This window comes from Carassius auratus, chromosome 15, assembly GCF_003368295.1.
Source record: "Carassius auratus strain Wakin chromosome 15, ASM336829v1, whole genome shotgun sequence".
NCBI classification, from domain to species: Eukaryota; Metazoa; Chordata; class Actinopteri; order Cypriniformes; family Cyprinidae; genus Carassius; species Carassius auratus.
The window spans coordinates 3,430,659-3,452,307 of NC_039257.1; the positions used below are offsets into that span (position 1 = coordinate 3,430,659).

Here is a 21,649-nt window from a genome sequence, read left to right on the forward strand (position 1 = left end):
ATATCTCAAAATAAAATTTATGTTCAAAAGAAGAAAGCAACTCATTCAGGTTTTAAACCACTTTTGAGTGAGTAAATGGTGGTATAAAAATAAAACAGCTGACAGAATTTTTATTTTGGGGTGAACTATTCCTTTAATGTTTATAAAACATCAAAACACAAAGAGAAAAATCACTCACTGCTCTTGACTGAAGAAATGTAATACAGTTGCCTTAAGAATCAGTTTATATAGTGTTTTATTTTTATATTTGTTCATTCAATTTCTTGAATGCTCCTGCTAAAAACACCTATTGTACCTGAAAATAAAGCACTGTTTCTTTTATTTGTATATTATGTGTAGTTGTAATGTGTATCTTTGTCATTCTTTTATCTTTTTTATTAAAAAATAAGAACAAAGATTTTTATCTTCGCTCCCTTTGGCCTAATATCTGCCATTTTTGTTTCCATATTTCCCACCGCTAGCAGAACAACTTTTATCTGGTTCAAAAATGAAATGGTAAAACTGAAATGTTGCAGTTCCCTGCTGTAAAACAAGACACTCCCTGCATTTAACCTTTACTCTCTCAAAGCACATTTCTATGTACATTTCACACAGATGCTTCAGAATTTGAACCTTTGACATCAACTTAAATCTATTCTTTGACAGGAAGATAGGGCTAAAGTTAATCATTGGTTTTAACACCGTCACTGAACTCACATAATGTGATTATGAACCTCCTGTTGACTCACATGCTTTACCACGATTAGAAAAACCTGAAGTGCGTCCTCTGCTGGTGAAAAGAGGAATATGGTTGCTGAAGCCAAAAAAATCATGAAAACATTGGCATTCCTAAAGGGTGTTAAAAAAAAAAATCATTAGGTAAAAAAATTAATAAAAAATTATCATTAGGTAAAAAAATAAGTTTGCCACTACTGTAATGCATCAGACTTTTTAAAATAATTCTTAATTGATGATTCTTATCACTGTAATACGATGTTTATTCATCTGTATTATTGTAGAAAATAAATTATGTAATTTTTAAAATCGGTATAAATGACTTAAATTATTTTATTATTCTATTGGAATAATTAGATACTCTATTCTATTATTCCCAGTAATTTTAATGATTCAGTAATAACTTATTTATATATTCTTTGTTTTACTGTCGTCATCAAAAATGTATTGATATTAATTAGCAAACTGTATTTTTTCAGTATTACAGATGAGTAAAATGACATGTATGAGTGATGAGAATCATCATGTAAGAATAATTAAGATGTTAAAATTTGCTTAACTGTCAATAATGTCACAATGCCAAAAATAAATAAATAGAGTAAGGCTTACATGGTACAATTCAATACATAAAAAAAATATTTAATTAATTTTTTTTGTTTTGATCTGTTAGGGGGGAGATCTGACCTCCTAAGTAAACATAAAATTTACTCCAAAATGGCAAAATGTTAATATCATCATGGCTCATATAAACTAAACATTACCTTTGTGTTATGTGAATTCACTGCTCAATTTTTGTTACAAGTATGTTCCAAAAATAAATTGCCATATTTTCAGATTAAAAGCAGTGATAAAATTCCAGTGCATAGCATAAGAGTTACTGCGATATTGTTTAGTACCCAAAAATTCATCTACATCACATGTAAACACACATCCTGTGTGTACATACGTCCCATCCACCTGCATACTCAACTATACAAGCATGTCTTCCATCTTCTTTCATTGTGTTCCTGTAGGATTAATCATCCTTGCATTTGCTCTCCATGAGTTTTAATGTAGCTCTTCACGTAAAACCAGTATCCACACATAATTCCGTATTGTCAGTGGCTTTGGGCGTACCACTATGTATTTCTCCAAACGTTAAACTCTTTGATCCACATATGTGTTTCTCTCTGACGCGTATAGCCATTCTCCTCTCTCGCTGCGCAGACTCCAGGTTCTCTTTAAGGATGAAATAGTAACATGCGCCATCTGCCAAGATGTTCACATTGCTAATGCATATGCTTATGTGAACAAAGTAGCGTAGATGATCAATGGTGTTTTGTTGCCACTTGCCTGTCTTGGCATGGAAGTATATGGGCGCTGCTATATGGTAAGGAATGAAACACGTAAGGAAGACGGCTAGGTTGCTGAGAACAATCTTCATGCTCTTGTTGTTGCACAGTTTGGAATCTCCAGGGTAGCGCACCCTCAGATTGTGCAGGATTTGCACCACACGCAGGGAACAGAACACCATCACCAAGGCGCTGCTGCAAAACACTGTTTCCATAGATGCCAGAATCCAACTTTTCGTCCAAGTTGAATTGGAGAATTGCTCAAAGCAATACACCGTTTTGTTTGCTGGATTATCGTGAAGTTTGTAGATGGGGAAGCTGCATACAAAGACCAGTATCCACAAGATTAGGCACACGATCATTGCCTTGCGTGGAGATCGCAAACGACGTGCAGCGAATGGAAACTGTAGAGCGATGTATCGGTCGACTGCAATGCACACGCTCAACATGATGCTGCCGTAGATGTTGACATAGAGCAGGCTCTCCAGCAGGGAGCAGAAAGTCTGGCCTAGGCTCCAGTGCTTCTTGTAGGCATGTATTTTAAAAGGCAGGGACAGCATCAGCAGGCTGTCGTTGATGATCAGGTTGCAGAGGTAAACCGTGGATTCGCTCCAGCGTCGAACGCGAAAGAACAACTGCCACAAAGCAGCCAGAATCAGAGGGAATCCGAAAACCAGAATGGGCACATACACACACATCTGGACCCAACACACCCAATCACAGTGGCCTGTCCTGGGGAGAGAAAGACAGAGATGTTTTTGTTTTTTTAGAAATTGTTAAGTTAAAAGTGCTGTATGGAACTTTTGGACTGTTCTCAAGCATAAAAATGTCAGAATATGTTTGCAGGTATTTAGGAAACATGCTTTGTGTTTCTACAAAAAACAATGCTACAGCCAGTTATTCTACTTCTAAATGTGTGTTCTGTGTCTGAATGTTTGTAATCATTTTGGTTCCACCAACTGCCACAAATACTATTTCAACACCCCGGGTTGCTAGCAAATGAACTGGGTCAGAGATTGCAGATTCTTCCCTTACCTAGCATCCACATAAAAAAAACTCTATGATCAGAGGCATATTAAAACATGGATAAATCAACTTAGCAACTTGACCATATGTATGGGGCACTATTTAGAACTTCCAGGTAAAGATAAGCCAGTTCGTAATCTTCCGGTGAAGCTCATTTTATACATGCTATAGGTAGAGACTCTCACAGAAACCTATTCTGCCTCATTCTTATTAGAAACTGAGAAACAAAATAATTCTTAATTCTTAAGTATTAAGTAAACTTTTGGCTTGACTCCTGAGGCCAGAGGAGGGCGCAATAAGCAATTAAATGCAGTGCATTAAATTTGTTATTTGATGCAATGAAATAAGACAATATTTAAAAAGTGCATAAAGTCTAAATCAGGTACCCTGCAGAGTTTAGATTCAACACTAATTAAACACACATGATTCAACTAATCAAGTCCTTCAGGCTTATTTGAAAACTACATGGTATGTGTTTTGGAGAAGGGTTGGAACTAAATTCTGCAGGGCTCTGGCCCTCCAGGATTTGAGTTTGACACCCCTGGTCTAAATGAACATACAAAGAGCCGGTGCGCGGATCACAGACCGCATTTAAAAACATGAGAATTAAGTGGAATTAATCCCCCACAAATTCTCCAAACATGTTTTCTAAAAATTAACTTAAAAATTAATATACTCTTTTAATTTTGACGCGAGTGCAACAGTTGTGTGTCTTGAAAATGTGTTGCATATGCATGCTGAGTGAATGGTTTGTTTCGGTTTTAAACCTAAACAATATCTCCTCTATATATTTTGAATGAAAAACAGAGAAGTGGTGTATCTCATGGGTTCAACTGGACATTAAAATGCAACAACAGCACTTATATTATCATCACCGCATCTTGTGCACCACTGATAAGACTCCCTGGTGCACACCTAAAATTAAAATGCACCGTTTTTGCATTTGAATGCAAATTTTTGTTTTAAATTACATTTTTATTAATCTCCTCAACACAGGCAATAGGGGCACTCATTTCAACGTGTTCATATGTCACAGTTTACTGTCTGATACACAATTACACGGAGACATACAGTAGAAATGGGGTAAAAAGAAAAACGGGTAAACATTGGCAATGCTTTTCCAAGATGGAGTAATTTGATAGAATGTTTGGTTCGAGGTGACACTGCAAACTTGCACGGAGTTTCTTCTCAACAAGCTAGCTAAAATGCTGCTCCATAAGCACTACATACTGTCAAAAAGTGAATCTACATTCTTAACCAGCCCATCTGCTTTCAAAAAGCCAGTGTCTGGCCATTCTGTTTTTGTTTTAAATGCATTTTCTGTACAAGGTGCATTTTCTGTTGACACCCTAATTCTTAAAGAACATAAATCCGCTAAGAATGTACACACAAAATGTTTTATTTTATTTTATTTTTTTATAGCTTATTAAGTTATGCACTTATTTGATTTGGGATTAGTTTTAAAACATTGTTTTATTTGAAATTTAAATGTCACAGTGAGAAACAAAAAGCACTCCTTTCCTTTCATAACTGCCACAGTACAAAAGGCAGAGACATAAGATAAGTGCCGAACAGGATGTTTATTAACAGGTTTGAAGAAGAATGTAAGAGGATAAGGTAAAGGCAGGTGAGAATGAACACACTGAAGGTTTCTGGTGAGCTTATTTTTTGGGCTGATGGTGTGACTCTTTTGCAGATGCGCAGGAGATTGCTTAACAGGATCAGTGGAGTCGTTCCTGGGAAGTATTGCTCAGAGTCCAGAATGGTCCAATGACTTGGACGGCAGATTGGCCAGTGAGTGACTGAAAGGAGCATGAGGCGTTTCTCAATACCAAGTTCACAGAGTCTGGACTTCCATTCTTCCGAGTTTGGACTTGCCAAGTTCGACTCAGTAGAACGAACTCTCGAGGACGGGAGGACGCGAGTCCAGTCATTCTAAAAATGGAACGGCAGCGTACTTAATAGCGTCACTCAGCATGCAATAGGCCTGCATGCTTTACTTGAAGTAACTTTATTTTCAACATATTACTATAAAAAAAAACGAATACGTACCTACTCTGATTTATTTTCACTTTATTTTTATAATGAAATTGAATATAATATTAAACCACTGCCTCTTTTATTTAAAAAAAACTATTAAACATATTAATATGTGGTTAAGGTAACATTACTACTATGATTTTTATATTTTCATCATTTAAAATAAAATGTGGAAACAACTCCCTTTTTCCATGAACAATCTAGCAATAAACCCACTCAATTTAAATAAAAAAAGCGGAAAATGGTTGAAAGGTGTAAATCAATTGTAAAACAACAATAGTATTTCAAAATGTATTACTAATGCTGTGTTCACACCAAACGCGAATAGAGCGTCTGGCACGAATGATTTCAATGTTAAGTCAATGGGTCTGGAGGTCTCGCGGCACAAATGAAGTGTTTAGCTCAGCGCGGAAGATGCGAATTCGCCTCTTTCGCGCGAACTGAATTCTGGGTTATGCCCCGTATCAAGTCCGCACAAGTCACCTCTCCATGCATCCTCGGTAAAAGGGGCGGATCAAGAACACATCCGGGGATTTGAACATAGACAGTAAAAGAAATGGACACAGCGACCCCATTGGAACTCAACTGAGACAATTGAAGCCCATTTTAGCGTTTTTAAGCACTTCCATTTCTGACGCGCAGACTCAAACGAAACTTGACGACGTCAGCAACCTGTCTGACAGAAGTAAATGTTCTAGTAGCTGTACGTGCAAACTGCCATCGTTAATCTTGCAGAGACGGCGAGCTTGAGCGGGGAGTTCTTTGTCGTGAGTGAGCAGGAGTAAGTATTCTGATTAATTATTTTGTATTGCATTTTAAAATGTAACGCCAGTACGCCATATTTAGTTAATTGCCTGCGAGCTTATCCTCCTGTCTGTACGGTAATGCGACAGAGAGTCGAGTGGTTATGACGCAATCGTTAGCCTATTTTTTACAAAAACTGTTTCTACGGGGCCATAATGTAACATAGAAGGTAATGGAGCCCTTTATACATTGTCATGTATCTTTAGAAATAAATAATGGACAAACGGAGTCTTTAAATGCCTCAGATGTAAAGTTATTTGCTGTCAAAGTGACGCCAAAATGAATGGGAGTCAATGGGAATGCTAACGCAAGTGAAGTTCTGCTACAAGATGGCAGCACGCAGCCGACTTCAACTTCCGGTTGACTTCCTTGCCGCCTGGATTTGAACTGGACTTGGCTAGATGTGAACTTTGAATTGGAACAGTACTTGGGCAGCGACTGATGACGTTTCACAAGTCCACAAGAACACAAGTAAAGACAAGTACGCATATTGAGAAACAGCTATGCTTTTGAGGGTGGCTTGATTGGAGGTGGCAGGTGCAAGTGATCAGAATCTAGCAGTGTGAGATCTAGTGAGAGTGAATTAAAATAAACAAAGGAGCATTCTGGGGTATGGAGTCCAGAGCTTGTGACAGATACTCCCTGACATTAGCTCCACCTCCCAGAAGGCACATCCCGCAACGTAACATTCACCCGGGAAGCTGGTCCAAGACAGAGACACGGGAGGCCTCCAGGGCGCATCAGGGAGCTCGGGAGGCCATGGCAGTGCTTCCTCTGAGGACTGGAGTGAGTTTTGAGGCTTGGGAGCACTTGGGAGTGCTTACAATGAGCGGGCACTGGAGTGCTTGCCACGAATCCACTGACAAACTGTGCCAGGTTGATGCAACTGTTCAGGGTCCACCTGGATCCTGCCAGCAGCATCTGAGGAGCAATCTTCTCATTCAAAAGCAGTCCACCGGAGTCCACCGGTCAAGGGAAATCCACTAGGAGCAGGTGATGAACTCCTGGATGTACTCATCTAGATGGCAGCCATCTTTATAAACTGAACAAAGTGGTTCGAGGGGATCTTTAGAGGCAACTGTTATGGGCTGATCTTCTGTCGCAGTACACAAGGCAGACATGAGGTAAGTGCCAAACAGGATGTTTATTAACAGGTTTGCAGAGGAATGTTATTGACAACGTGGGGGAGGTTGTGGCCTAATGGTTAGAGAGTTTGACTCCTAACCCTAAGGTTGTGGGTTCAAGTCTCAGGCCAGCAATACCACAACTGAGGTGCCCTTGAGCAAGGCACCGAACCCCCCGACTGCTCCCCAGGTGGCACAGCGGAGTTGTTGGAGGATCGCAGGAGATTCAACAGATAAGTCTTTCTTGGCTGTCCAGACCACTCCAATGTTCTGGATAGTACATGAACAGTAGACCGGCTGGTGCTGAAAGGAGAATGCTTTTGAAGGTGGCTTTGATTGGAGGCAGCAGGTTCAGGTGATCAAAATCCAGGTGAGTGTGATCAGGGGCATGTTCAAGTTCAAAACGGTGCACAACGTTTTGCTACGGTTTCCGTTCTGAACGTCACGTTTCCTGGAAACGGCGTGCACCGGTGTGCAACGGGGTTTGAGATGCGTTTTCTCTTGTTTGGTGGGTGTGTCAGAACCGCAGTCCAATCAGCAGCAACATGTATATAAAGCACGCGGTATTAAAGTGAACTCGCAAAATGTCTTCAAGGAAAATAATGTAAAAATGTGTTCGTTGCAGCTCGGTATACGCAACAACTGAGGATGTTAGAAGAAATGTTTGTCGTAAGTTTTATTGTAAAAATATAGGATATCAACATAATGATGTAGTTGTTTATATTTTTAGCTTCATTGCAAGTGTATGACATTTGGTATAGAAATAAACAATGATAATTAAGTGCTTTTCCTACAAATGAGAAAGAAAATACAGGGTATTAAAACCGTTTGAACTACAAATAAAGTCAGTATGTGAGGCTAAATAGATGGCTCCGAAAATTCTTCACAAAGAACAAAAATAATGGCCTTCTCAGCTGCCATAGTTGCAACACTTGCGTCATCAGAACAGTGTGTTCAACGCATCACCGTTTCTGTTTAAAAAACGTTGTGCAACGTTTTGTCGGGGCTGAACGCAGCCCTGGTGAGAGTGGTGACTGTGAACAGGTGTGAGTTGAGGAGGATTATGGGGTATAGAGACCAAAGCTTTAAAATGTATCAGATTCTCCCTGATAATAACTTCTTTAAAAAAAAAATGCAGGGTTATTTTTTTCAATCCAAATGCTGGGTTGAGCTTATTGAGTGCTTTTTTATTTTTATTTTTGTGTGTGTTTGGGTAGTTTTATTTTAGTTACCCCCCTGATTGCACAAGTACATAACAGAGACGTCCATTTGACGTCTGCATTACATCTGCAAGATGTATTTTTTAGAGTGTTTGCTCATTTGCAATAAGTCTACATTCCTATTAGATTTCAAATAGATATTCAGAAAATATTTTTAAGATTGTAAAATTGAGTGGCTACAGGTAGCTCTTCTCTTTTAAATGTATTTGCTGGTTGGCAACAGATCCACAACGGGGCGTCCAGTAAAAGACTTGTACGGGATTAACCCATTTATTGTCACCACAGAATTTGCATGAGTGTGTGTGGTTTTCTACAAATAAAGATAAAAAGAAAATATATATATAAATACAAATAACAACAGTGGTCACAATGAGTATAACAACAACACAGTATCTACACAGAGAATATATTAAATACAGTGATTTAACAATCAAATAAGAAACATGTGCAATTATATGGGAAAATGCGCTGTTAGAAATGACTAATAATGCACAGTTGAAATCCGACACCTCTCAGCGCTGAGGACAGAGATGGAGCCGCTCTGTCTAGAACATTAATGCGCATGCGCCAAAAGAGTGCTTTAACTCTTAGAAATGAGCGATACATATTAGATATATATTAAATAAACCATATAATGATTAAATAGCACACAGATTATGTCCTTAAAACATAGCGGTAGTATATGTGAGATAACTAGTATGTAAATACACACGAACATCTTTACCAGCGAGTTCGTCTTTGTCAATCGCATGCATTAATTTATAAACACTCAAAGCAGTTCAATGTTCACAAGCAATATAGAAAGCAATGGATGAGCAGACTGTTACTCACTTTTTAGGCACGCACACAACTTTGGCAAATATAAATCGCTACAGTGCAGCTCGCATCTGTCCGCGTTCCCGATCGCTCTAACTCCGTTCTGTGGGCGGGACCGCTGACCTTTCGCATCCTGCATGTAGTCCTGATTGGCTCACAGGATGGATGCTGCGTGTGCGTTGAGTGTGGTGTATTGCAGGGGAAGCTTAGCCAAATGAATATAACCTGCGTGTGGCCTTTTTTACAGCCGCCCCCAGATTTCCAAAGGGAAATATGTACAATAACAAAAGGGCCTATAACCTGTCCTACACCATTAAAAGTACCTTTAATCTGGTATGGCAGGTAATCGGATGAGGCGTGCCACTGGGCGTGTGTATGACTTCTTTCCAACTTTAATTTCTGCTGCTCTTACTCTGCGGTCTACTCCAGGGAATACCTTCGACACCTGGCCCACTGGCCAGAGTGCTCTGGGCAGTTGGGGGTCGACAATCAGGACAATGGTGCCAACCTGGAGATCAGATGTCTCATCTTGCCACTTCTGGCGGGTCTGGAGGCTGGGAAGGTAGAACCTGATGAAGCGCCTCCAGAATTGGTCGGCAAGGACTTGACTATGACGCCATCTGCGTCGACTGATCAGTTCAGATTCAGGGTATATTACAGGAGGAAGTGATGAATCTGGCCGCCCCATGAGAAGGGAATTTGGTGTGATAGGGTCTAGATCAGAAATGTCAGATGAACTGTAGCCTAGTGGCTTGGAATTTAAGATCCCTTCAATCTCCACCAGCACAGTGTACATTACTTCGAAGGTGACAGACTGGGCCCCAAGTGTTGTCATCAAGGCCTGTTTAAGGGAGCGAATCTCTCTTTCCCAGCTGCCACCAAAATGTGGAGAATTAGGGGGATTGAAGTGGAATTGTATTTGCTGGCTTGCCAGTTGCTGTTGCAATTCAGGGACGATAGCTGCGTATGCTTCCTTCAGTTCTCTCTCCCCTCCTTTGAAGTTAGTCCCTTGATCCGATAATAGCTCGAATGGCTTGCCTCGTCTAGCGATGAATCGTCTGAGAGCCATAAGGAATGAATCAGAGTCAAGGCTATGAAGGATGTCAATGTAAACAGCCCTTGTAGTAAGACATTTGAACAGGATGCCCCATTTCTTTTCATTTCTGCGACCTACTTTGACAGTATATGGACCAAAGCAATCCATTCCTGTTGAGTAGAAAGCAGGCTTAAATAAACGTAATCTGGCTGGAGGGAGGTCTGCCATTTTTGGGACTTCAGGGTTTCTTCTCCACTTCTGGCACTCCACACAAGTCCTCTGACAACGTTTGATTGCCTCTCTGCCGCGAAGAATCCAGTATTTTCGCCGAAGCTCTGCAAAGACTCTTTCTGGGCCTGGATGATGGAGTTTAGTGTCATAACTCTGTATGAGCAGTTTGGACACTGGGTGTTTTGGGTCTAGGACAATGGGGTGCACAGTATCAGGATCTAGATAAGGGCTACAGCGAAGGCGACCCCCTACCCTGATTAGCTGTGTATCATGGTTCAGTTCAGGGGCCAGTGCCTTTAGCCGACTCTTTCTGGGAAGTGATTTATCTGCCTTTAACTGCTCCAGTTCAGAGGGGAAACACTCTTCCTGAGCTTGCTGTAGGACACTGATTTCCGCCATCTTGTAGTCATCAGCTGTTGGATTGCCTGCCGCCCCATGACAGGCCCTGGACTCCAGTAGCTCTTCAAATGTCTTATACTGGCTGAAGTCAGGGAATGACAAGCTGGCTGTGAAGCAGGTAAGGAGGCAGGGAACTGTTTTACGAAGCTCACTTTCGTCTGCAGGCATGGGGTGTGGAATTTCTGGCCACTGATTTGGAGGACCTTTGAGAAAGGATGGCCCTTGGTACCAATGGCTATCTGGCCCTAGCTTACATAGGCTTTTCCCCCGTGTTATGTCATCTGCTGGGTTATAGGTTGAAGGAACATAACGCCATGTGTGCTGGTCTGTAATGTCCTGGATCTCAGCAACTCTAGTTCCAACAAACACTTTGAATCGGCAAGAGTCTGAATGCAGCCAAGTGAGAACTGTGGTGGAGTCAGTCCACAGAGTGAGTTGGTGTATGGGAAGGTTCAGTTCTGTTCTGACTACTTTAGCCAGCTGTGCCCCAGTCAGTGCAGCACAGAGTTCCAGACGGGGGATCGACTGCTGTTTTTTGGGTGCCACTCGTGACCTGGCTGTGAGGAAGGCCACCTCTACCTCCCCACATTGATCCTCTGTGCGGAGATAAGCGACTGAGCCATAAGCCCGCTCAGAGGCATCACAGAAGATGTGTATCTCTCGCTGACTCATGTCGGTATCTCTGATTGGACTGGTATAACACCTTGGAAAGACAATGTGTTGTAGGGCAGGCAGCTCCTCCACCCACTCTGTCCAGGTCTGTAGAAGATCTGCAGGTAAGTGCGGGTCATCCCAGTCTCTTTTCTTATCCCAAAGGCGCTGTACTATAAGCTTGGCTTTGGTAGTGTAGGGAATGAGATAGCCCAAGGGGTCATACTGACTTGCTATGATTCTGTAAATGCTGCGCATGGTGGTCTCAGTGTTTTGTATGGGACAGTACTTATATGAAAGTGTGTCTGTTTGGTGATTCCAGAGGAGTCCCAGGGCAGATTCTTGGGTGTTGCTCTGCCCTTGTGAAATCCAAAGTTCAGTGCTGTCAGATCTGGCCTCAGGAGGTAAATGGCTTATGGTGGAGAGTTGGTTACTGGACCACTGCCTCAGGTCGAAACCCCCTTCTGCCAATAAGCTCCGGAGTTTGTCAACGAGACCCTTGCCTGCCTCTACTGAGGTGAAACTCTGCAGAAAGTTATCAACATAGAAAGACTTCAGTACAGCATGGCAGACGTCTTCCCCAGGTTGGCTATGGTCCAGGATGTGTTTTTGTAATGCAAAGATGGCACAGCAAGGGCTGCATGTGGTGCCAAAGGGGAGAACCTGCCATTCATAAATGTTAGGTGGATCCTGTGGATTTAGATCCCTCCAGAGGAATCGCAGAAGTGGCCTGTCTTCGGGAAGCAATCTGATCTGGTGGAACATCCCCTTTATATCACTGCTGATAGCAACGGAATGCTCTCTGAACCTGAGCAGCACTGCAAGAAGAGATGGGCCTAACACAGGACCAGGGAGCAAGAGCTTGTTAAGGTTTTGGCCCTGATACTGAAATGAGCAATTAAATACAACCCTGTTCTTCCCGTTGTGTTGGACCAGATGATGGGGAATGTACCAGGTGTTGGTTAGACATTCTTCAACATTTAGTTCCACCTTGACTGCATAACCTGCCCGCTCTAGTTTCTGAATTTCTGCTGTGTAGGCAGCTGCTTGCTCTGGATCTTTGGCCAGCCTTCTCTCTATGGCCCGCAGATGTGGGAGAACAGCATTTTTGGGAGCCTTAAGGTCTGGCATGTTTTTAACGCGCAAAAGTGGGGTTGCATAGCGCTTGACGCCATCCACCTCTACTCTCACTGTGTTGCTTTCCAGAATTTTCACTGCTTCCTGATCTTGTCTGGATCTTGTGCTCATTTTTTCACTTTGCCATGGAAGCACGTCCATCTGCCAGAGTCTCTCCACTTGTCTGAGAAGATCAGTTTCAGGTGGTGCTACTGAGGTTAAAAGACACTGTTGTTCAGTGACCTCATGTTGCAGGTGTTGTACAGGACCTTGCAAAGCCCATCCGAGACGAGTCTTGATAGCTGCTGGTCCCCCTGGGGGGCCTAGACGGATTGGCTCCACTGCTGTAATGAGGTGGGGATAGTCTGATCCAATGAGCAGGACAGGGCGAACTGACTCTAAATGGCTCAAAGGAAGCCCTCTGAGGTGGTGGTATTTCTCTCTCAAAGTCTTAACCGGATGTGTGTGTTCAGCAAGACTTAGCTGCTGGGCTGTGAATGCACCCTTTATGCGATACAGTTTGCTGGGCTGAGACAGGGGGGAGATATGAAATGACACTGATGCACCAGTGAGCATTTGTAATTCCTGCCTAACTGTGCGAAGTGGAAGATCTTCTGGCTGACCTTTCAGGCCCAACTGTTGAGCAGCATTATGCAAAAGGATGGTCCTCTCCGATCCATCATCTAAGATGGCATAAGCTTTTATCTTGTGTGCCCCGTTTCGAAGAATGACCTTGACAATCTTCAGAAGAACCTTTCGACTGGCAGGAGGCTTACGAATGAGAAGTATCTCGTTCATAGTATTGAGGAGGCAGGCATTAGCAGAAGTACCTTCATTTGGGGTAGTCTTTGGGAGGTCTTCACTCCTGAGATTGATGTCATGAAGGACCAGAAGGTGACGGCTATTACACTGTTTGCAGCGCATTCTCAGATTGCACTCTGAAGCTTGATGATTCCTTCCACAGCGGCAGCATCTGTTGCAGTCTTTGATCCAGTTCCGTTTCTGGTCTATGGTAAGCTGCTTAAAATTGTTGCAGTTGTTGAGGGAGTGTTTGTGGTGGTCACAGTAAGGGCAGTAAGGGGTTAAAACAGGCTTGTTGGCCGTAGGTATCATCTTTGTCAATGGAGGTGCTTTCTCTGTGCCAAGCAGAATGGTGGCACTTTTAGTGAATGGCTTGGGGTCTCTGATCACTTCTCGTGGTCGTGCTGGATATCCACGACGACCGGCTCCTGCAAACCTTGTTGTGTCCTCCTGCACTTGAATTTCATACTCTAGCCACTCTGACAGATCAAGAAGGGTGGGGATTGGCACTTGATAGGGATGTGCAAAGCGCCGAAAACTTGACCTGAGATCGTGCGGCAGCTTCCCTAGGAGCCGGGAGACATGAGAGCCGCACTGCAACTCAAAGGTGCCCTTCTTTCCTAGTTGTTCTAACATGCCGACGAGGGAACGAACCTTGAGGGCGAAGAGTCGGAATGTTTTAATGTCCCCACTGGCTATGTTTGGACCATCCATGAGCTCTGCTATGCGTTGCAATGCGAGCTGATGTGGCTGTCCGTATTGCTGATCCAGTGCTGCCATGGTCTTTGTGAAAGGTTGTTGTGAATGGCTGTATGAGTCGGCGATAAGCTGGGCCTCCTCTAGTTTGAGGTGATCAGTAAGTATTTGGAATTTGAATCTTTCAGTGGCTGTAGCTGGCAGAATATTTTCCAGAGCTATCTTGAGCCGCGAGAATTCTCTAGGGTTTGGATATACGAAGTCTGGAATTGTGGGGGTTGGACCTCGGTACATCTGCTCTAGCTCGGGCGGAACCGGACTGGATGCTCTGCATGGCAGGTGAGAGCGTCGGGGAGACCCGAAGGATGGAGGGACTGCTGACTCTGGCTCATATGATGTACAACTCAGCCTGTCAGGCATCTCAGCCCTGGAATAATAGGTTCTTTCCACCCTTGATTCATCCCACTTGACATTTTCAGAATGTGATGTATGGTACGGCAAGGTAGGCTTTGTGCTGGGGACAGCGGTTGGAGCTAAGAATGTTTCAGAACTGTGCTCAGGCTGATCTGACTCAGCAGGCCTGACTCGTGGGGCTGACAGTGGTGCAATGCTCTTATCACTCTGTTGTGTTCTCAACAAACGGCGTGGTGCAGGTACAGGTCGCGTAGGAGTGACCGGTGGAGAAAACTGTTCTGCAGGCTGTTGCTGCACCATTTGAATCTGTAGCTGCTGCATTTGTTGTTTTAACTGAGAAAGTTCTTGTGAATACCGATCTGTAGCTTGTTGAAACGTGTCCCTTTCTTGCTGCATTGTCTGCAGGGTCTGTAGCAGATTGTCATGGGCAAGTCTTAGGTCCCTATTTTCTCGCTGGAGGATGCTGGTTTCAGAGCCCCATGGTTCATCGTCAGACCACTGTAGAGGGTTATCAAGCTCTTTGTGCGGTAACTGTTGTGGAGTGATCCCAGTTGCACGTGCACAGTCCTCTGGTTCTAGGCTGGGAGGCACTGTAGGATGAAGCTGAGAATGTGGTGACATGCATTCAGGAAACAGCTTTGGGAGAGTGAAGCCGCTGAGATTATAATCTTCATATCGCACGGGGAGGACTGTCTTCCTCCTGGCACGCACGACCGGCTCATCCTCTTCATGCTGTGACATTTCTCCGTAGTAAATCTGGGCTCCGGCTCGAAGGACCATGTAAAATTGAGTGGCTACAGGTAGCTCTTCTCTTTTAAATGTATTTGCTGGTTGGCAACAGATCCACAACGGGGCGTCCAGTAAAAGACTTGTACGGGATTAACCCATTTATTGTCACCACAGAATTTGCATGAGTGTGTGTGGTTTTCTACAAATAAAGATAAAAAGAAAATATATATATAAATACAAATAACAACAGTGGTCACAATGAGTATAACAACAACACAGTATCTACACAGAGAATATATTAAATACAGTGATTTAACAATCAAATAAGAAACATGTGCAATTATATGGGAAAATGCGCTGTTAGAAATGACTAATAATGCACAGTTGAAATCCGACACCTCTCAGCGCTGAGGACAGAGATGGAGCCGCTCTGTCTAGAACATTAATGCGCATGCGCCAAAAGAGTGCTTTAACTCTTAGAATGAGCGATACATATTAGATATATATTAAATAAACCATATAATGATTAAATAGCACACAGATTATGTCCTTAAAACATAGCGGTAGTATATGTGAGATAACTAGTATGTAAATACACACGAACATCTTTACCAGCGAGTTCGTCTTTGTCAATCGCATGCATTAATTTATAAACACTCAAAGCAGTTCAATGTTCACAAGCAATATAGAAAGCAATGGATGAGCAGACTGTTACTCACTTTTTAGGCACGCACACAACTTTGGCAAATATAAATCGCTACAGTGCAGCTCGCATCTGTCCGCGTTCCCGATCGCTCTAACTCCGTTCTGTGGGCGGGACCGCTGACCTTTCGCATCCTGCATGTAGTCCTGATTGGCTCACAGGATGGATGCTGCGTGTGCGTTGAGTGTGGTGTATTGCAGGGGGAAGCTTAGCCAAATGAATATAACCTGCGTGTGGCCTTTTTTACAAAGATGTTTGTGATTTAGAATGTATGTAAATCTGACATCTTAAAGATGTCTATCGGATGTTTGTGCACAGCAGATGCTTACCAGATGAAAGCGATTTTTAACAGACGTCTTGTTGACGTACATGTGCTATGTGTTCATCCAGCGAACATTTAGCATAATTTCATATAAACTATAAGAAAGGATATTTTTGTGGCCACAAAAAAAAAAAAAAAACTAATAATGCATTAGAGCATGTAGTAAGGATCAGAATCGTAAAGGGACAATTAATTTGTAAGGCTAAATCAGAAGCTCGTGTAATTTGTGAACAAGAGTTTTAGTTAATAACACTAACACAAACTAGTCTTACAAACAAACAAACAAACAATCACTCATACATGGCAAAGTCCAAATAAGGCTTGTTGGTTGAAACCATCAGGAAAACCAGAGAATGAAAAGAGTCAGTTGGTAAAAACCATCAGCGTAATTTTAGAACGGGGTCTACAGCTTATACTAAACCTCTGTTTCGTTTAGTTAAATGTACGAAAGTCTTGATGGTTTGGAAGTTCGGTGGTGTAGGAGTCACGATCACCTTCTTAATGAACTCCAAAAAGATGTTATTCTGACTCTGGCGGTCGGGAGAGATTTCTCCCAGATGGAGAAGATCTAAGAGAGACGTCAGCTGAGATCCAAGGATCGTTGGTGAATGTAAAGTCAAGGCCGAAGCCTGCTGCAGACTTAAGTGTTGCAGAAGCATTCTAGCTCACATCCTCATCTCCTCAGAATCTAACCGAGCAGCAGACTGACTGAGCTTTATCTCCTATTGCGCTCACACTTCAGGGAGGTCACAGAGCCAATGGTGACTTGCACTTTTGGAGGGAAGGTTTACGACTCTGTCTTAGAGCATGGTATTTTGCATATGTAATTTGATTGGTTGTTGAATGCAAAAACTACTAAAGGTTCTTAGAACACTACTAATATGGTTGCATAAGTAAAAACATAATATACACTCTCATTTAGATAATCTGAAGACAAATTCATAAAGACCAAACATGGTATATGTAAAGTTACGTGAATGAGTGGTTCGTTCTATCATAGGCATGCATAAAGCAGTATACAATACAAAAGACAATATACAAAAACAGCAATAATCTACACAATTACCCGAAGGATATACGCTTTCGTTCAAAGAAGGATTTTCCTATGAATTAATTACAGAGGAGCCATTTTTTGGGGCATTACGTGTCTGTTTTAGAGAGACTTGAGTAAGAGCTGGCTGTTTTCTTTTGAGCAATCAAACTAGTGTTATCAGATGGTTTGTCTTTGCTTGTCATGGAACTAGAGGCCTGTTCTGCACTTTTGAGTTGTTTGTTGCATTTTGGGGGAGGGGTCCATAGACCCTCAAAGTTGGCCATTTGGTTAGGTATATCATTAGATATTATTTGTAAAATATAACAAATAGTTGTGTGTCTGATTGATAAGCTGTGGCCTAATGGTTAAAGAGTTAGACTTGTAACCCACAGGTTCGAGTCTCGGTGCTGGCAGGAGTTGTGGGTGGGGGGGGAGTGAACGAAGAGTGCTCTCTTCCACCCTCAATACCTATGGCTGAAGTACCCTTGAGCAAGGCACTGAACCCCCAGTTGCTCCCCGGGCGCAGGATCTATAGCCTCCCATTGCTCCGGGTGTGTGTTCACGGTGTGTTCACTTCTCACTGCCGTGTGTGTGCACTTTGAATGGGTTAAATGCAGCGCACCAATTTGTCACGACTTTCACTTTCAAATACTACACTGCAAGAGTTCTGAAGTTAGTAGTTCCCCACCAAACAGAGACTGGCCAATTATGTGTGAATTACTTTTGTCTAATGTTTAATTTTTACTTCTAATATTTGTTAAACAAGTTTAAATGTAGGCAATATGTATGACTATGATATAAAAATATTAGCTAATAAAGCTTTCCGCTAATAAGTTTTCATGCAAACCATTGGTTGTGTGGAGTATTTTACAAAAGTTCAAGGATTTAAATAAATAACCCAATATTCTGGGTTAAAATTAACCCAAAATGTGTTGTGTCCTAAATTACCCACCCCTTGTTTTTAAGTGTTAATCATTTATACAACTTCATGGGTTATTATACGTTTTAACAGAGGAGTTTTCAAAAAAATTTAATAAAAATTACCATTTAAATTAATAGAATACAAAAGAACTACTTTTAATCTCTAAATAATGGCTATTGTAATGCAAAGAAGCACAAACAAACATTCTGCCTAACATTTGCCTTTGTGTTCCAGGAATAATGTTTTACAGGTTTTGGAAACAGGTGAGTAATCTGATTGATGATTTTTTTCAGAGGAAGAATAGCAGGCCTGCGGGACAGTCATTTGGCATCATAGTAAAAAGTACTTCTATTTTGTTAAAGTGTAAAAAGGATGTTACTTCTTGCCATTTACACTTGGGTGCAAACAGTAAAATTTGTACAAAGGTGAGAATGAACATAGGCGCAATAACTGGTTGGTGACATTTATAATGAAAGTTTGACATATTATATTTAAAACAAACAGGCACTTAAAATGAATCCAGAATCAGCCCATTCTGTCTAAATATGAGCTAATATGGTACATGGTATATAGCGGGTTGAAAGATCTATTATTGTGGAGCAGACATTATGAATTAATTATAGACCCACATTGTAACTCATGACACTGAGCATTATAAAGGCTTTCAAGAACAAAGATGGACTGTAAGATTATGTTTTTGTATTTTAAACATATTTTATTGTTCTCATGATAATCAAAACTTGTTTGGGGTTTGAAACACAAGTGTCTGTCTTTAATATTTAGATACGTTAAAGAAATCAAGACGGGAAACCATTTTTTTTTGGGGGGTGTTAAAAGAACAAAGTAACATACTGTATGCACATTTGTGACATCATAGCTCTAGTTTACTCCAGTTTGCTTGGAACTGTCCTGAGCAACCTCTCAGGACGGTCTACCACACAGTATTTTCAAATATAGGGGAAAGGTTTGAGGTTTTTCTAGCTTCATGCTTAAAACACATCCTGCTGATGAAATGTGCTACTTGCTTTTTTTTTATCAAAGCTTGGCATCGCTTAGTTCTTACTCTATTTGTGCCAAAATGGTTTTAAATAGAGATTATATTTTCTGAACCCTGGAACTTAAACACATTGTTTCCATCCTCCCTGCATTGTCTCTCCTGAATAATCGATATCATTGGAATAACTTTAAAGACAATTTGTTTTTCAGCTGTTGAATAATAAAAAGACTGACAGCCAATCAGAATCCATCCAACTTAAAAAATAATAAAAAAAACTCTAGCATTTACACCTGACATAAGCAGCAATGCTTATAATAAACAAAGCTTTATTGTGCCTTGGTGTAGAGTAAAGCTAACAGTTACTTTTATAAATTCTGTTGTGAACAGGTGCTCCCAGTACCAGCCCTGAGTTGTAGAGGTGAGGCTCCTATATCCTATGTGTCATATAAAACAAACAATATATGAAAATCTACATTGCAAATAAGTTTACTTGGGAACGAACCACATCCGTGTATCATCATTAAAATACTGAATTTCTGTATTTGAGGAAACATGGTCAGGATACATGTTATTTAGAAAACAATTGTGGATCAAACAGATAAATAGACCTATATCTTCTAGAAACGATTCAAGATGAATGATTTTCCTTCCAAAAGGAGGTCAAATGTAGGTTAAATCTGTATTGTGACTTGAGATCAAACGCCATCAAATGGAAATTCTCTGGACGATTTCAGTGTTGAAGGCGGCAAACGGAAATGTGGTCTCCTTGGAATTTTTATTTTTAGTTATTGTCTTCTCTTCTTCATTTATTCTATTGTAAAAACACCGAAATTAGAAATTTTTATTGCTGCCTTTTTTTTTTTTTTTTTTACCACTGAATGAATTAGTAGCCTAAATCAAGAATTATGAACAAGCTGTTATGATTGACAACAACGTTATATCTAGATATTTAACAAATAAAACAAAATATAGCCTAGGCTATATATCCAAAAAGATAGGCTACTGATCTTGAATTAATGGAATTGACTTTGACACGATCACATGGATATTTCTGCGTTTGGCGGAAACTGGTACCTAGTAGATCGTTATAAAGAATAGACACGCGGATACTCACGTTACGTTGGAGTTCATTCCCACAGAAAATAATTTAATTTTTTGCTGTCTTCTGCCGCTATCTACACTTTAAGGCAAGTTTTAGGTCCTCACAGGAGATGAGTTGTTGAAAAAAGTTGCTGAAGCATTCGCGTGCTCTGTCTGTTGTTGGTCGAGTGGGTGCTGTATACTTATATTTCCGCTTGCAGACAAGCTGAACTCTGCAGTCAGTCAGACAGAAACTGGTGGAGGTTTATCTGCCAAAGAAAACTACAGCTGCAGTCGCTCACGCGTCAGCCTCTCGCGCGGTGTTTGTGGGCTTTATTCCATTCAGATTAGAAGCCAAGTGTGCTAGTTACCTTTTCACACACAAAGACTTGCTTTCACACTATATGAGGTTTAAGAACCTCAATCTTCTGTTAGACATGCTTACATGTTAACAGTAAAATAATTATGAAACTCTTATGAAATCTGACCAACAAATATGACACACATAAAGCACTTAAGTGTGGGTTTTATTGTGTTCTCTTGTATAGCTGTGGCTCCTGCAGAATCTTGGGGTGGCACATCAAAATAAAGACAAAAAATTAAGGGTTTGCAATATTGACAAAAATATAGCCTATCTCTGTGATTTCTGGGGTTTAGCGATTACGATAATTAGACTATATTTTGCTGTGTGTTATTGTGCTGATATCTTATTTCTAATTGTACTGACAGCTGACTCATGAATTTTTACCTTTACACCATTTTTTCTAAAAGTGTACACCATCTTTTAGGTCAAAAATCTGCATTTGCCAAGCAAATGAAAGTAAAAGTCATGTCATTTACAAAGTATTGTAAACCCATACTCGGAATTGGTGCTCTGCATTTAACCCATCCAAGTGCACACACAAACCCAGAGCAGTGGGCAGTTATATATCCAGTGCCAGGCGCGGGAGCAACTGGGGGTCAGTGCCTTGCTCAAGGGCACCCATGAGGGTGGAAGAGAGCACTGTTCATTAACTCCTAACCCACCTACAACTACTGCCAGCACCCACTGTGGCCTAATGGTTTGCAATCGGTAACAACAAAACTTATCTTTGCAATGCAGAGAAAACAGAACTGCATCTGAAGTGCCATTTAGATGTTTTTTACACACTGTTTAATGCAGCTCTGTGGGACAATAAACAATGCTGCAATTATTATTTTTCACCTTTTTTTTCCAAACTATTGTGTATTTACATTCTGCATTTAATTTAATAGAACCTACTACAAATAATCCAGGGGTGGCATGAGTTTATACAGTGGTGGCCGTGGCAGAAACACAGTCACTATCATCAGTGGGTAAAATCTCTACACGTAGCATGGTTCAGATTGGCCGTTTGCTGTCGTCAGGCCGATGGCGAGCAAAGGTCAGGCTAGTTTTGTTTGGTGTGTTCCACTCTTCGGCTCT

General features: G+C 41.3%; 2 protein-coding genes across 3 annotated transcripts; both read right to left on the reverse strand.

Annotated features, from left to right (window-relative positions):
• Positions 1–103: 103 nt before the first annotated feature.
• Positions 104–20,320, reverse strand: gpr55a (G protein-coupled receptor 55a). The gene is made up of 2 exons (XM_026281757.1): positions 20,240–20,320; positions 104–2,777 (listed from the first exon to the last, which is right to left on the reverse strand). The coding sequence occupies exons 1-2, from the start codon at positions 20,254–20,256 to the stop codon at positions 1,775–1,777; spliced, it is 1,020 nt and encodes a 339-aa protein (XP_026137542.1). The 5' UTR covers positions 20,257–20,320; the 3' UTR covers positions 104–1,774.
• On the reverse strand, positions 8,238–16,050 carry LOC113114768 (uncharacterized). 2 transcript variants are annotated; one of them, XR_003293781.1, is made up of 3 exons: positions 15,868–16,050; positions 9,091–15,347; positions 8,238–8,569 (listed from the first exon to the last, which is right to left on the reverse strand). XR_003293781.1 is itself a non-coding variant. In XM_026281756.1 (2 exons), the coding sequence occupies exon 2, from the start codon at positions 15,197–15,199 to the stop codon at positions 9,401–9,403; it is 5,799 nt and encodes a 1,932-aa protein (XP_026137541.1). In that variant the 5' UTR covers positions 15,200–15,347; positions 15,868–16,050; the 3' UTR covers positions 8,503–9,400. The 2 variants fall into 2 exon arrangements, 1 of the variants encoding a protein (XP_026137541.1); XM_026281756.1 differs by having other exon boundaries at positions 8,503–15,347.
• Positions 20,321–21,649: the final 1,329 nt, after the last annotated feature.

What these genes read in the sequence shown, in the direction of transcription:
- LOC113114768 (XM_026281756.1), bottom strand. Translation starts at nt 15,199, where the DNA reads ATGGTCCTTCGAGCCGGAGCCCAGATTTACTACGGAGAAATGTCACAG.